General features: G+C 29.5%; 1 protein-coding gene across 2 annotated transcripts in view; it reads right to left on the bottom strand.

Annotated features, from left to right (window-relative positions):
* Positions 1-18599, bottom strand: part of LOC145933136 (uncharacterized) — a 51630-nt gene that overhangs the window by 13951 nt on the left and 19080 nt on the right. Inside the window, exons 1-3 of one of the 2 annotated variants that reach the window (XM_083032651.1) lie at positions 15273-15608; positions 3407-3477; positions 877-955 (exon numbers count right to left, since the gene is read on the bottom strand). In XM_083032651.1, coding sequence (XP_082888777.1) covers positions 877-955; positions 3407-3477; positions 15273-15295 — 173 coding nt within the window. In that variant the 5' untranslated portion in view covers positions 15296-15608. Of the gene's footprint in view, positions 1-876; positions 956-3406; positions 3478-15272; positions 15609-18599 lie in introns of those variants that run through there. The other variant, XM_083032650.1, reaches the window with a different exon arrangement.

Genomic DNA, 18599 nt, shown 5'->3' with positions numbered 1-18599 from the left:
TCCCTCAAAGAGTTATTTATTATATCAATAAATTCCTCTTTTATTACATAAAATACTGCTTTAAGTATATCACTAGTTAATCCCTCCTCCGTGCCTTTCTTTTTTGGTAGTTCCATAACAATTTTTTGTAAATGCTCTATTCTAATCATCTCAAAATTTTCCATTATTCCCTCGCTTTCAATAACAAAAATAATTCTTTTACCTGGACTTCCTAACTTATCTCTACTTATAGATTTTACTATGTTCTCAATACTCTGTATATAATATAAATTAAATTTATTAGCTATATTGCACCCTTCAGTATTATCTAATATTTCAAAATCTATATTCTCTATTTTTTTTGTACCCGTTGGTTCGCCCTTATTATTTCTTTTAAGGTTTTCCACATAGATGTCGGATTTCCCTTGTTATGATCTATCATATTTTCATAGTATTCTTTTTTCTTTGTCCTGATTAGTTTAACCACTGCATTTCTTTCGATTTTAAACTGTGACCAATTTTCATCCGTGGATGGTTGAGAGAGAGAGAGAGAGAGAGAGAGAGAGAGAAATCTGTCTGTCCTTGACGCTTACAATGGCATCCTTTTTTTCTTTTTCGGTCCGATCGTGACCCAACTTCATTATACATTCGGCGGCGCTTGCTTCGATCTTCGGAATTCCTTCTATCGTGAATTTTATATTGAAATAGGTGGATTATATAAAGATCACTTTTGCGAAATTTTGCATCGGCACGATTTCGTGAAAGTGAAGCAAATCGTATTACATTGTTAATCGACATGACTTGAGAATATACGCGTTTTTTTTCATTTTTAATAAAATTTAATGTCAACATGTGACAACGATCTCTCTGCAAACATCTATCTTCTAAATAACTTACGATCGATAGGTAAATCTCTCCGCTTCGATGGCCGAACGCGCTCTCGCTTGTAAATCATGATCTATTCCGTAGACGTACTCTGTAAGCAAAAGTATATACAAATTGTTACGAATCTTTAATTTACGTGTATAACAAAATCAGAAGAATCATAAAAATTGCCTTATACATATTAATACCAAGTTTGTAAAATTGTTTACATCTTGAAATTTAATAAAATTATATCATATACAAGTTTTAATGATTAAATTTGATTCTTTAAGCAATAATATACTTAAAGCTAAAGGTATTAAAATATTACTAACGGTGTAAATTATTTCTTTTGTAGAAGAAATTCAAAAAGTTAAAAGTTTATAACGGTGTATATTTTGTCTACTTATGTATTTGATATAACAGAATTAGAAATAAAAAATCCTTGACATACATTTTGCAAGTACATATTGCTTCAGAATTGCCATTAATTGCCAAATCAACGCGAGGCGAGATCAAAACGTTAACGAAAAATATCACGTTTGGTGTAAAAGTAAACGATGATTATATATTCTTATTGAAATACTTAAGAATTTCCTCTGTTTCAATTTTTGACGTAACATTACGATGTTACGTCGATTCGAATGTTTCCTATGCCGATTTTACGTGCCAACGTGAGAGCAGTTCCACTATTGTTCTACGTTTCCTTTAAATTTGTAATACCAACCCGCTTCCTTCGTTACATAATGAGCATTTCGACAATATACTCCCGGATGAATGATAAAAACAAAACTATACGGTCAGTGCGATATTTAAGAAACACACATTAATCTTATTGTTTGCACCTATTGTTTTCCAATTTCGATGATTTTTTCCCCTTCTTTTATGAAATTAAAACTATAGTACACTAAGATTCGATAAAAAAATCACATGTTATAATGGCTAATCGAATGATTCTAGTCTTTGACAAATTTATTTGACAATTTATTTAAAATCGACTTGATAGATACATCTAGGAAAGAATTTTTTAAAAATTCTGAGAATTACGAGATTAATTAATCAGCATCTGTTTTCTCATAAAAATATAAAACGTTTTTGTTAAAAAGTAACCAATTAATTCATGTAACTATCAAAAGTACATTAATAATACTAATAATTAATTTTCTCCTTACTAATTGTAAGCATTTCTTTTTATTAAATGTATGCACACACACACACACATTTCCTTATTAAAATAATATTATATATTCTTATATACATATGTATATGTGTAAAGCATTTATATATATATATTATGTATATTATTTTATTTTATTTATTATATTTATATCTATTTTATGTTATTTTATATTTTTTTCAAATATTTTAATATATTTCCGCATTAATGTATTTAATTTTTTTGCACACAAATATATCCTATAAGTAAATTTAAGAAATTACTCACACGGAAAAAAAAAACATATATGTGTATCTCCTTTAAAGGATATATATTCTATTTTTAATTATTATTCGCGATACTTTAGATTCGTGAAAGTATGCACGGAATATCAAAATTAGAAGGACTCTATAATTATTTTATTGAAAATACGTTCAATAAATTGTATATTTTTTTTAAGAATCAAGTTATCGCATATGTATACAATATACACTAATATGTATATTCACTGCAACATTATTTATATTTTAATTAATTAAATAATTTAATATTTTTATAATTATAAATTAATTATATAATTTAATTACTTATACTTTTTTATCAAGATAAACTATATCCTGATATCATAGAACGATCTTTAATTCTCTTGATAAATGCAGCAACACACAAACAAAATGAAATTGAAAACAAAGATCTGCATTCTTTTTTAAGGGGATGCTGGAGGTATGTTTTTACCGACCGAATGCGAATATAGAGATTATTTTGGGATATCTTTTTATTGACTATACAGATCAATAAATCCTTTTCCACGATTAAAGTACTTATAAAAACGGACCGCGTTAGCTATAATTCCATATATAAATCATATAAAAATCAAAAATTACAGTTTTGTTATCGGCTTCTTTCATGTCAGCTCGTAACAATACTTATTTAATAAAAATAGTTCTGCAGTTTATCTGTGCATAAAATATAGTATACGCGATAGGGTTAACATGAAGAAATATTAGTAAACAATAAAAAGTGAGATTGCAAGTCTAATAAAAAAGTTATATATTAAAAACATTTTCACGCATATGTGTGTGTATATGCGTATACGTGCATATGTTTGGATATGTGTGGTGCTAACCTATCGTGTGTATATGTGTATACGTGTATATGTTTGGATATGTGTGGTGCTAACCTATCGGAGTTCGGCCGTCACTCCAGCATCACCTTAACAATATAAATTGATTTATGAAGGTATTGAAATGAATTAAAAACATTACGTAGACATCACTGACTGATAAATTCCTGGCGAAATCAAATCGCAAAAAATTAATGTCATCTCACTAAAAGAGACGCACAAAATGGAAAAGTAATGTATATATTGTGTGTGTGCAAAAGTGTTTTTGTATTGGATGCGCTTACCGGAAATGTCGAATTGATTAACTGTGGACAATATTGCTGGTATCACGATGCTCAGCAGTACCAGGCTGCTTCTGAAACCAAAATAAAATCGCATCGTCTCTTTATTTCATTCTAATTTATAAAAATAAAGGATGTGTGTGATTGTTAACTAATACAACAAAATAAAATAATGTACAAATATCTTTTGAGAGAGAGAGAGAGAGGGGGGGGAGAGAGAAAGAGACTAAAACATCTTCTAAACATGACATCAAAATACACATTATTGAAATTCACGTTAAAAAGAATATCATTAAGTTTAAATTAGATATTATAAGCTTGCAATTAATAAATTAATTCAACTTTCTAAAAAGATATTAAAATATAAAATGCGCGTAAATATTGTAGATGTACCTGTACTATTAGTCTACATAATTATCAATCCGGAAAGAATAGATTCATAGTGATATAAAGTATAATTTAAATTAATTAAGACAATTATTTGCTTCACTCATAACATTGCATATTATGCAATTCTGACGAATCTATACCATGAAACATAATTAATAGAGTATATTTTGCATGTAATCGATTAAGAATTATATAAATAAGATATATTTTATTGGGTAATATATTATAAATAAAAATAAAAGAATCTTATTAAAATTACATTTTCCACTTAAATAATGTAACTGAATATGTAATGATATTATTGAAAATATGGAAACACGTGTAATGAAAAAAATATCATTTTTATACTACTTTAACTTCAAGTTCATTTAAAATTGTGATGTAATACAACATTTTAAAGAGAAAAAAAATTATATTCAACATAAAAAAACCTACAAGGAATGATTATTCTCTCTTTCTTGGATTTGAAAATAAAAAGATTTTTTTATTAAACTATATAATTGTAAAGGCTAATGTAAAATTGAAAATTCACAAAACAATTTTATTTTTTAAAAATAATTATTTTTTATTTTATAGCAAGATTATTATACTTTTTTTATTAATAAAATAATTATAATGACAATATTCTCGTCTAATGGATTATTTCGATTAAACGGTAAAAAAAATATGAGCATAAACATTGAAATTGTCAAATAAATTTTCGAAAATTTCGACGTATGACATTATAAATACTTCCGAGTAGTCGTGTACTTTCTCTGAGAGAGATAAAAGAGAAAAAAAAGACGTTTCGAACGCGGGAATCCGCTTACTCGCTTTGTGACCGGTCTTTAATTCCGGTCTCGATCTTATGTTTTTACTTTTATACGACTCCAGATTGCTTCAATTAATCATACATTTCATACATTTCATACATATAGGAACTAAAATAAAAAATACGACAACGTATCTAATGTAATCTCAAAGTGATCTCCATTAATCATATACATTTCATAGAAGTAAAAATCGAACAACATGTAATAAGGTCTCTATGATCCCTAATCGTAAATGTAAATAATTGTGATATTATTTATATTCATCAAATATACAAAAAAAATGTATGCATTTAAGATCAATTTGTGTCTTTAAGATAGCGGTATAATAATAATTAATTTACTTAAGATTTTCAATGAAATATTTGTGAATATGAAATTTAATAATTTAAAATATAAAATCTAAACAATATGTACAAAAGATATCAGATATTTACATATATACAGAAAATGTTCAATCTTTTATTCAAATATATATAGTTTAAAAAAAAAAAAAAAAAAGTTCGATAAATTGTTATCGATCCATTAATGTTGAAAATACATAGTATATTTTTTTCTAAAAATATATTATCTGTTCCTTAGAGCAACAAGTATGAGTGTACGATTTTTAAATATAGCTCGAGAAAAATATTACATGTATAAACACGATGAGATCGGATGAGAATCGCTGGCTCGCCACTTTCAACAATATAATATACCTAATAAGTGAATGGACATGTTAGTGCCTTTACTGCCTGGTGGGCATTTGCGGGCCAATCAAAATCACACCACAAGATAGACATCCAGGAACCACTTCGAGTTTCCCGAATGCCAAGCTAAGATACTTATTCGCGCACGCTTCCTCCTTTCGGTATCCGCGTGCTTGTAACTTGTAAGCCGGTGTAAAACGAAGAGAGAGTAGCCACTGCCACTGGCTATATCAAATACTTTATTTCTTGTTTGAAACGTACGTTTGTCACATTATACTATTTACAAATGTATAAAATATCTCGAAAATTTGTAAGCAGAATAGTATTGATAAAAACTGCAAACTATATATTAATAAATGATAGTTATTTATGAACGATCGTTATATAATTTTGAGGATAATTAAATAAACTTTAATGTGCACTTAATGTTACATTAACCTGATTTCACTGAATCTATGCAGAAAAAAAAGTATTAAAACATTTTTATATTTTGAAATTTGTTCGATTTATTTATTTTTTTATTTTTTTATGTGAAATCGTCATTGCACTTGGCTTATTTGTGTCTAATAATGGATTATCGTATACAAGATACACGAGATTGTCGAGATAAAAGCAGATACAGACAGCTGCTTCTCGCTACGTGGCGCACAAGAAGCACATGTGCGCACACAGCGATAATTCAGTGTCAGTGGGTCAACGGAAACTGGAGAAATCTTTCTCGGGGATCCGATATGAACACGCGTCCTCGAGATCTCGCGCCTCGGGCAGTGGCGGTCGAGTCTCCGAAAAATATCGCTTCAAGGGACACCTGTTGTGTCGATAGCTCGAGTATCATCGAACAAAATTCAATCTCACTTATTGTTAGCAAGTCTATAACAGTCCTTCAATTTTAATTACTTCTACATAAATATACCGTTTCTGTGCTCAAAAATATAATATATAAAGAAAAAGAAATAAGAAAGCACATATACATTTTTTTCTCTATAAATAATATTTTAAATAATACATATTATAATAATACTAATATTGCAATATAATAAAAAATGTATATATGTAAATGTAAAACAATGAAACAGATTGTCATGCATGAATATAATAACTTTAAATTCCTCCAGACGATAAGTAACGAATAACAACGACATTCTCGAGGAAGTGTAAGCGAGTGAAAGTGCTTATAGGACATTCGCCTAGAGATTCATTCTGGCGGTACATTTGCTCCATGAGAAAAGAAGCTGCTGCTTAGCTAGTACAAATACATGATACGGTTCTTGTACGATATCGAAGATCACCTCTCTTATATGACACAATATAAAATCACGATAGTATATATTATGACACTCATCTGATTAAAATATGCAAAACTCAATTAAATGTACATAAAGGTTTTCGCTTTTTTAAACGAAAACAAAATCTGAAAATTGAGAATAGATAATTTTGATGAATCCGAGTCAAAAATTGGATTTTCAAACTAGTCTATAGAAATGTTGTGTGGTAAATATGTATTATATGTATTTATTTGTCAATATATACACACACGCACACACATATATATGTATAATAATTTATAATTTTTATTATATTATTATTAAAAAAATAATATAAAATTATAACTATTTTATTATAATCATTGTTTATATCACTATTCAGTTACTATTACATATTAAATATTATATATTACTATTCATAATATCGTGCGCGCGCGCGCGCGCGTGTGTGTGTGTGTGTGTACACATAAATATAATTTACACAAAAAAGTAAGATATAATTTATGAAGAATAAAAAAGAAATTTGCAAGCTTATTTTTTACAAAGAATTTTAAAATTCTATACATTTTATATTATGTTAATCCCAAAAATATTTAAATTAAGGTTTGAAAATTTAAAAGAAAATAAAAAAGATAAAATAAGCTTATAAAGAGCCAAATGCAAAGAAAAAATACTTTGTCAGTTTTTGTCGGCTAACGAGACGATATATATGACATTTCAATAGAGACTTTATTGCGCACTGAGGATTCGATCGATTAAAATTGTTAAACAATCAATACGTGATGGTTTTGCAAATCGAGATAGCGCTCACGGAGAACATTCCGAAATGAATTTTTTTCATCTTACAACATCGATATAATTTATTCGAATAACGTTATCATTTTAACTTTGTCTTTCTTCCTCCCCCCCCTCTCTCTCTCTTCAGGCTTCTCCATTTTATTACAATTTAATTTAATCATCACAAGAGATATATTGACGAAAGATTATTTGTGCGAATCGTTAGCAATAGTGATTTCTATATTCCGTTTGTGAGTGATTGTAATGAATGTACAATAAATGAAATTAAACGATAAAAAGAAAAAAATATGACATAAATCTTGGTTTATTAATTTCGTAGTGATTGCGAGAACAATTATCATTCACTAAAATAATTTCGCTTTTAAAATGCCAGTAAGTGACAATTATTCCTTATTACAAAACTAATGAAACAAATCGAAGATTTATTTCATATTCCGTTCCTTTTATGCACCGCTCTATTACAAGCTTCATTGCACACTCATTGACAGAAATGCAAATGTCATGCAAATACAAAAATGCAAAATGTAATTCAATTATCACAACACAATGTGTGTGTGTGTGTGTGTGATTTTCCTATATTTATATAAATAAAGTTAAATAATAATTTTGAAAACATTTCTCGATTTAATTGTACTTTCATTGATGTATTCACACAATAGATGACAATGATAAAGCTGCGCGTGCAAATTCTGAAAGATACTTTTAAAAAAACTTAATATATTTTAATAATCTATAACTATACAGATTTGTAATATTAATGATAAACTAATTTGCGTGTAAAAAAAGAAAAGAGAAATAAGATACTGCATCCAAAATAAAAATTCCGTACATACTGCTACGTCCGGAAGCTTAATTAACGAATCGGAAAAAATGAAAATCGTAAAACAGAAAGTCGCTCTCCTTGACTCGATCGTCATGTCATCGTTATACTCGCGATTACATTCGCCTGCATACACCGCGACAATCGGTCGAACGTAACAATGATCTAATGATTTGCCATACGCACAAAAGTCCGCGACAGCCTCCTTCTTCATCGCGATTCACTACGTTCCTTTGTTATCGCGCGCGATCGACGCATAAATTCTGTCGCTTCGCAATACGTTGAAAAGTTCGCGTCAAAGTTGCGTCGCGTCGAGTTGTATATCGGACGGATATTTAGCCGAATGATTAAACTATGTAACGGAGGTCTCGCACCTGCATGTTAAAACTAGAAGATATGAACGCTTTTGCACGACAAAAATAATATGTATATATAAATATATCTAGAAATTTAAAAAATCTTCAAGTTATAGAAACATTCATAAAAAGATTATAATAATAATTAATAATTAGTTTGTGTGTATATATATATATATATATATAGCCTTTTTATGTATGTTATTATTTATTATTATATAATATTGCTTTCACATATCAACAATGTAACATATCATTCATGCATATAATAATTTTCGATATTCTGCATGATGCTGGCGACATTCATATGATTTAATTTAATTTATTTTAGATGTTGTAATGTTATACAGTTCGCCGCACGTTCGCAGCATCTCCCACAAGTCACAAAGCACAGTTTGCGCAACAAAAAGAACAAATCCGAAATTACGAAATCTCCAATAGGAACTTGTGCGTGCAATAATTTAAATTTTTGCAAATTTTCTGCGTTTCCTTTGTTTAATTTTGTTCAAATGTTATAATATTGACGTCTTGCCGGATATATATAAGATATTAGCAATGTGGAAGGCGCAACCTTCACGAGATTATCATTGGCGATATTTAAACTTTAAGTATAATACCAAAGAATTGACATTGGACAGACCATTTCTATGACTTTCAATTTTTGAATCACGATCACTGAAAAGTCAAATTTAACAAGAGACTATGTTTTACATCGTAAGTTACATAACACAATTCTAACATAATTATATAGAAATAGTTCTTTTTCCTTTATTTTCCCTTTTTTTCTTTTGTAAGAAAAGTAAGCCAGCAAAGAATTAAGATTATATTATTGATTACTGATTATTGTCGATGTTAATTATTTATTTATTTAATTTAAAAAATTAATAAACAATATGATTTAACACGCCGAAAATATTTCCTTAAGAAATATATATATATTACTATTTATGGAATTATATTCAATTGTTAAATTAGTAATATTATAATATTGATTATAATTATCAATTGATGTAAATTAATTTTTAATTACATTTACGTATATTTAAATTAAATTAGTGTCACGATTTTGTGAAACTAGTAAACTTTCTAATCTTCACAAGTGACAGTTAAGTTAATCATAAAGTTTCAAATGTGTTTGCAGAAATCTTTAACATAAATTCCACTGCAACATGAACACATTTGAACGGTGTAAATTTTCCTACGAATCTCTAATCTTAAAAAACTTAAAAAAATTAATTTAAAAGATAGAAAATATAGCTATATGTATTTTTATAAACGTAGTTGTTCATTCAATTTATTTTTTGTTTCTATAGCGACAACCTTACATATAAATATTCATCATTTTAATATTAATATTCGACCTCTCTTGATATCAATTAAATATTTAAAAAGAATTATTATGATTAACAATGTTACGAAATGTTTCCGAGCACAATAGGTTGAAGAGCTCCAAGAGGTCGATTAATGGTCGATTTAATGTCGACAGTGCAAGAATATGATTCGTTTACGATAAATGACTTTTAACCCAGATCGTGATAGGTTAATGGTTAATGCAACAGAAAGGCTGCCCTTGCTCCTGTGCAGAACAATGATATTATAATAGCGATATATCAGATGCGTGGCTTCGCGTTTACATCTTTTCAATTTTACTTGCCTCAAATCAATGATGTCGCATGTATAAACAAATCATGTTCATACATGTTCATATTAATGTGTAAGACAATTGTTCCGTATAAAGTAAAATTTCTTTTCAATATATGTTTAATAATGTAATTTCCTTTTAATAAAATAATAGATAAGATATATTATTTTATTATATTTTATTATACATTTTAACTCATTTTATGTGTATAAAAGTGCTAAACATATTACAAGTGCTACAATAGATGTTACATCTTTAATTATATTCGTAATTTATGCATTCATATAAATAAAAGCTGAGAAAAGAAATTATGCATAGAACGGTTCAAAAGATCGATCATAATCGATCACCGAGAAGGCTTGGGTGTATATGTGTGTGTGTGAAAGTGAGCCATTGCGATTCCTCAATTGATTTTTCATCTCATAATCGGCGTACAATGCCTCATTGGGTAATTAATAAAACATGTCCGCGCCTTTTTTACAGTCGCAAAAATATCCGTATACAATTTCGATACGGGAACGGGCGGAGAAACTTTCGAAATTCATACACGGTGCGGACTTTCATCCCGATCAACGAAAATACGATTTATAAACGCGGATGATGGCGAGATCGTTGAGCGGGAACCGTACGTAAGCGCAATGAGAACCGATAATAAAACGTCGATTATTTACGACGATATTCGGCGCGCGTATGCGCAGAGCTTTACTTTCTACGAAATACAAATTCTGTTATCGGTGAAAAGTGAATCTCGTACTCTCACGTTTCTGTCGGTTCTTCCTCGTGTTTTAGAAAGTATAGCCATGCGCGCTTACATCTTGCCGATTGATCAAGAACTTTGCAAGTGCCTGCGATTGCGTAAATGCGCGCTTCTACCGGGTAAGGATGACGAAAAGGTGACGATTATTTACAAAATTGAATTTTTGGATTAACGCAATTAATGCAAAAAAATGTTATTTTATTTTTATGAATTTTTACCAACTAAGCGAATATCTGAATTGAAATAAAAACTGCAGATTATGATAATGTTCCTATCGAGGATCAAATAAATGATTCATAAATGATGATTTACGTAGACGTTGAAGTGTTGGCATAATTAGGTCCGACCGCTCTTAAGAAGTTATAAACAATATTTATAAAAAAAAATGATTGCGCATACAAAAACGATTACCCTTCTTTTTCTTCATAAAAAATGTTTTTTTTTTTAAATATGATCATAAAAAAATACTCGTTTTATGTAAATTTGTTGTTATATTAGAGCATTACATCTCTGTGATTAATATATACCGATAATCTAGATGAGAAAATGGATGTATCGAGCAGTAGTATGTTAGTGCAAACAAACAATATTTCTTGCGTAACTTTTTTTTCGCGAGATTTATTCTATATGAAAATATATGGATAAGATTGTAATGTAGCGTGGAGAGGGAGTAAGGAACTCTCATCACCGGTAGTTACAAGAGAGAGAGAAAGTGCATAACTCGTGTGACGCTTATATATGTATATAAACGACATACCTCCGTATAGTTTTTAGCGATAGTATCGCGTGCTCATGTTGTAAATAATGAAATGAAAAATCAAGCTTATAAACAAAACTTATAAATTAAATAAACAATTACCGTATTTTATTACTATACATTTTTATTCCAATAAAATTTATATATCAATTTTAAATTTATGAATATATGTATATGTAGTACTATATTTGGATTAAAAAAATATATTTGTAATTTATAACAATACAAATTATTTTCAATAATCTTTTTACTATAGTCAAAACATTTTAATAAAAAAATAATCAGAAAATGATTATGTTTCATAATCTTCACGATACTTTCTCATTCCATTTTCGCAAAAAATATGTATATGACTTATTGCTCTCTTGGTATATATAATAGTAACTTTGCTACCAGGAGGAACATTAACGTACTCGTTAACACGTAAGTTTGCATGTCTAACATATTCTTTTTCTAAATTTTACGTTAGTCCGCAAAGCATGATTTATACTAGCAATACAGTAAAAGAGAGTCCTCGCTCCCTCTATCTTGACCACAAGGAATGGATCTTTGTGGCAAATAGTACTTAATGCTATTTATGCAATGAAGTGTCATTACTAGTCACCACGCGAGATTCCGCATGGTAATAACAGTGTTATGTTTATAGCTACGGCTACAATAAGAATAACGATAATAACGATCTCGAATGCGCGAGATTATAACTTTCTATCTGTAATAATATGTACGATCTTTTATGATAAAAAACGATATCGCGCTTCTAAAGATAACAAGCTATGTAGTATCTTGAAATCATCTTTCTTGTAAAAAATAATTTTGTAATCTTTCATCATTCTGCCCTATAAAATATTTTTTATTATTATTTAATCGGTTACATTTTTATACATATAAATTATTTCAAAAGAGAAAAAATTATATATATTTTTTTTTTTATAAAACATGATATATAAAATATAATATTATATATAAAATTATATTATCATACATAAAATATTCTAAATAACATTATTTTAAAAGCAAAAATATATAATAAAACGCTCTCTATTCTTTCGTGAAATATCTAATCTTTTTTAATTATAGTACAAAAAAACGTAAGAATATTCTTTTTATATATATATATATATATATATATATATATTCATATCTCTGCAATAGAAATAATGTAGAGAATATCGTGATTTGCGATATTTAAACACATATTTGCTAGCAACGCATGAAAGCATCGATTTTGTGATTATATGGTTGAAAGATTTACCGCCAGGCTATAACTTATCCTGTCTAATTATGCTCGACTATATACGATTCGCCAAGTACGATACCACAATATTATAGAAAAAATGTTAATCATAATAAATTGATTATAACAGACTATACATTTTAATTAATAATTTTCCTCTTTAGAATAAATAAAATATAATTTTTTAAAGCCACTTCTCGTATCATATATCTTAGATCGGCTTTAATCGATTCGATAGAAAATATAATTTTGCACCATAAAATATAAAGACATTTTAGCAAATAATTTCTAGTTTCCATATTTAGATAAAATTCTTAATATTTAATTTCCCCGACGTTACATGATTAAAAAAAGTTTCTTTACTTGATGTAAACTTCGTTTATTAAGCTTATTTTTTACTTAATATCATTTTGTACATAAATATTGTATATAAATATAATTATTTTTAATCTATTAAGGCTGCGTTCTCCGAAATTCATTGCCAATACTGATAAAAATTTGTAATTATAATCATTGTATCCGGTTCACAAATAATTACACAAATTAACTATCGTTATTAGTTTAACGTAAGCCAGCTTACATTGTGATTGACTCTTTGTAATTTCTATAAATATACAAAATTAAATTTTTAGTTTAAGCACAATTGTTAAAATTACCATCACATATTTGATATACAAATAATATAAAAAGTCAATCCAATTTGAAAAAGAAAAAAGATTCTGTATTTTTCATCAATTTTCATCAAATGCAGATGGCATTCTGGCGTTTGAGAATTTTTTTAATTTACGATATTTATATCTAAAACTTTTCAAATTGTAACATTTAGATGCTTGAACTCTAGGATTCTGAGATCTCCGGTTTCTGAGAATGTCAAAACTATTATTTCTTTAGAATACGACGACAATTAATTATGCCAATTTCAAAATCTTCAATTAATTAAACATTTAAATCTCCGAGTATTAGTGGTTTTGTCTACTTTTTAAAAACTCATAAATTTTGGATCCTTGAAATCTTTCAGATGCTAAAGATCGTGAAAGCCATAGCAATCGTTTTAGTCAGACTAGTCGAACGCGAGGTAATATTTTACGATACAAGACGAGCGCGTCTGATTAATTGGTGACTTGCACTACTCGTATCTTCTCGATATACGTTCGAATAGAGTTTGTACCTTAACTGAACCGTTTTTTATGCCTTGCCATAATTAATAAAACTTTGATGAGAGAAATATAATACATTGTGATATTCTTAGCCTTTTACACATACATACAACACAAAATTTAATAATAAAAAATAATAAATTAATAAACGAAAATATTAACATTATATATTAATATAATTATAAGTATAATTTTTATTTCTCTTCTCCTCCCCCTCCCTCTCCCCGGAATGATGAGATGTAATATATTAGTAAAGTAATGCTCCTCGAATTAATAATGATGAATATTCAACGGGTTCTTATCAATAAAAAAGATACACGATTGTATTACAATTCATTGTTTATCATAGATTAATAAGCGAATGATTGTGGCATATAATCGTATATTGAATATAAATGTTTAACTGGAAAATTAGTAATCGAGGAAAACTTGTCGGATGAAAAAGAGATTTTCTAGTCGTTATCTGTAATAAATGAAAGATTAAACAGAAGTATCAATAAATATTCAATAGAAATTATGAAACAAAGTTACATATATTATTTTGTCATTTAAACGATTGAAGCTTCTTGCGTATTATATGCGGGTATTATCTTCTGTTCGCTTTTCTTATACTGATTCTTTTTTTGAGCGCAAGGGAAAAAGAGGATTTATTTTTTATTTCCACATGTTGCTTAAATCTTTTTTTTTTCCTTTTTAACTTCCTTTTTTAAAGTTTATTGCAAATATCGAAGCAATGTGAATTAATTGATTAAGAAATTTACTTGTTGAAGTTAACAAGCTCTCTAATTCATCTAACAAGTGGATGATATGAGAGAGAAAGAGAGTGACAGAAAAGGAGAAGTACCGTTTAACTATTAGAGAAAGTTACTTTTACGTGTTACTCCGGAACGTCCTGACAAGCGTTAACTCATACTAATCATCTCCTATGTAACGTGAACCCTCGACTCTACTCTAATGTTAGTCTGCGCTCTTCCGGTGAAAGAACACTACCCTATTTCTTTCATTTTTTAAAAACAAAATAACTTTGTAATTGTCCACATGTGCAGCTATAATAAGTTTTTATTAAACGTATTTTTATCGCAAAATGTTCAAAAATTCGCACAATAATCGATGCAAATTAAAATAATTAATTATACTCCAAAGAGAATACTTTCATTTTTGAAAACAATTCGACAACTTAATAATTTAATCTTACCTGAGCCAATTAACTGTCACCATTTCTGTCAACTTTCCGACTTGTTTTCTGCGCGTCTCCGCTTTTAAAAATCGCGTGCCTTTTTCCCGCGCACGCTACGGTGTCTCTTTCTTTCTCTCTCTTTCTCGTCTTTTGCGCTCTCTTTTGGCGCGGTGGCACGAAGATATAATTCGATGGAAAATTTTCCGTTCGCGGCTCACAAGCTCTTATTCTCTGTTAGATGTTGCACTGGTACAGCGATGTCGCGTAAATAACATCAGGAGGCTACACGTAACTCCGACAACTCTCCGGCGGATACTGAGGTTCGTTGCGGACAACGTCGTGATAGCCTCCTCTTCGCATAACCACGCGGCGAGTGAAAGCGAGAGGTGCCGCGTCCCGCGTCGAGCCGCCGCGATGAGCGAGAGCGGGTATACGAGAGCGAGCGCGATTGTGTTCGTGCGTGTTTTGTGTGTGTGTGTGTGTGTGTGTGTGTGTGTGTGTGCGTGCGTGCGTGCGCGCGAGAGAGAGAGAGAGAGACAGAGAGCGATTCAGCTTGCCGCGCGGCTCAAAATCGCGCCAAACGCGACCAAAGATATGCAAACGAGGCCGAGTAACAGAGACAAAACGAGCACGATGCACAGGCCATCAAAGTCGCCGCAACGAGAAAGGGCAAGCGTCGATGCACTACGGTCGGCAAGAAAGGCGCTGAAGCGAGAAGGAAATTTCGACGCGTGGGAGGGTAGGATTAGCTACTTATGCAAAAAGCAGTTTCGTACAACAGTCATGCATAAGATAATAGGCGTCTATGATACTCATTACATTTAGTTTATGTTCGTAATAAACATGATAACACGAAGGTAGCTTCTTACATCAGTTGCTTTATAATCAACCCTTAACCGTACTGCGGTTGAATTTGTTGAGAGAAAGAGAAAAGGGGGAAAGATAGAGAATAACATGGCTATAGTGTTTGCGATATTTAAAAGCGTCATAATTTACAAACATAGATAAGTTAGGTGGCGATGTATTGTAAATTGTTGTAAGTTATGTGTGTGTTGGAAGATAATGCAACTCTTTTATTTTTCATTTTATAACAAAAGCACAAATATATATACCAAACATTAGCAGAGATACTAAACATTTATATTTCATATAAATTAGTATTGTCAATAATATATCGACAATTTGTTCGTCCTATCTCGATGAATGTTTACAACAAATTCAACCTCCAATTTTTACGAAGCGCTTTTTCAAGATCACCGATAGTTAATTTTACCTATTTGCACAACCGATAAAAACAACGTGCTGATACATATCTCGCGAAAAGATGCTACCGTGAATTCTTTTAATTTTCAAGCCTATAATTGTTATGTTTTATGATTTTATGAGACACACACAATTATTAAAATGTTGCCGATATATATATATATATATATATATATATATATATATATGTATATATGTACATATATTTTTCAAATCCTTTTATTTGCGCAAATGATAGAAAGCGCGTTCATTGCCGCAAATCTGCAGCCATCAGCTATTGTGTTCTTCTCGCAGTCGGAACATGCAAAACATACGAGAAAAAAATCCAACAGGACGATGCGACGTGACGCCAAGCGCCGATGTGCTACACAATTCGTGGAAAGATGAGGGACAGACTGCAATTGAGGATCATAAAAATTCTCGGAAATGGCGGCGAGCGAAGGATAATGGATATGGGAAAGGCAGCGTCAAGTAAATGCCATCCAAGGATGCAATATCGGGAACATCGAATGAATATTCTGATTTGTAATATTTTTCGTCTTTGCGACAAATGTCGCGGAACTAGAAATGTTGACACCTCATCTTGTCACAAATTAATGTGTGATTATGTATAATGTATGATTATATGTACATATATATAATGATTGCTATAATCTTCTCGTGCGCACGATGCGACTGTTAATTTATATACATATACCTACTTATACATATATACATATATATCTGTGAAAATATCAATCGTATAATGTAGTATAAATGGAAAATTTTGATGTACTAATTGGGGATGTTAATAAAAATTTATGAGTACTTTAATGTATTAATTACTATTGTTTATATATAATTAATTAATTATTGTATAATTAATTAATTAATGTAACTATTGCAATATATTATATTTATATGTATAACGTATTTTATATGTAACAGTTCACCTGTTACATATAATAACAGTTTACCTGTTAAATCATTCAAATATAGCTTGAAAAAAATATTAATAAAAATAAGAACAAATGTCCTGAAATTATTTAAAATTTATTAATAATTTATAATTTGCACATATTGTGTACTATACGTGTAACTACTTCTACTTCTACGTGTAACTTATTCTTTTTAAATAAAAAATATATAAAATTCTTATTTTCGACCAATAACTGGCTTAAATTGCAGATGTTCCTTTATTAATTAAAAAACACTACGTTTCGACCATAATTTTGGTCCTTTTCAAGTGTTGTTAATAATTCATAAGTCACAAATACTAATTTTACAAAATTAAATTCTTTACATGTCATTAGGACATCTAGTCACATACTGTTATTCTTTTTAATTTAATTTCTATATTGTTATTAATTCGAAAACCTCTTTCTCTTTCTCTCCCCTCTCTCTCTCTCTCTCCTCTCTACTCTCTCTTCTCTCATCCTCAATTGAATCTTCTCAGCTGAATACTATTGATAACTATTTGATTAAAAATGAGCAAACTATACTCGAACGGGGATACGTAGACAGTAACTGGAATGTGTGAACGTGCCATCATCCAAGTATGCTGTTACAGTGAAGGCGCGATGTCACGTCGTGACCTTGACCTTTGAGAAAAGGAAGAAGTCAGTCGAAAAATACTTATGGTTATAATCTTGAGTTGCAAAAGGAGGTAGGTATCTCTCTATAGAAATCAAGTAGTTGATTACAGTTAAGAATTAGGAATTTAGACTAAACGACAATGAAAAGTTTATAGTTAGTGTGTTATAGCATTTTTTGATATTAGAAGATTTTAAAGTTAAAAAGTTGCAAATTAAAAATATTCAAAAACTGGGAATGGATTGATGATTAACGGTTGATAATTGACAGTTGAAGATTATATTCGATTCGCAACAATATGCAATATCCACCTCACTTGAATATAATTCTATTTAAATAAATTTCGCATTTTGTTGCACCAATGAAAATGTAAATTCTGCACAAGGAATGAGTTTTAAAAGATGTAAAATAGAATCTCAGAATTCTATTATAAAGAATTCAAAGATACGCTCGTGCTAGTGAATACGCGCATACATTACTTTATAGTACTCTGCGTTGATACCACTGCTT

This window comes from Prenolepis imparis, unplaced genomic scaffold, assembly GCF_030444845.1.
Source record: "Prenolepis imparis isolate NDT839.2.m4 unplaced genomic scaffold, iyPreImpa1.0 SCAF_2, whole genome shotgun sequence".
NCBI lineage: Eukaryota > Metazoa > Arthropoda > Insecta > Hymenoptera > Formicidae > Prenolepis > Prenolepis imparis.
This window is presented reverse-complemented; position numbering and strand designations above follow the sequence as displayed.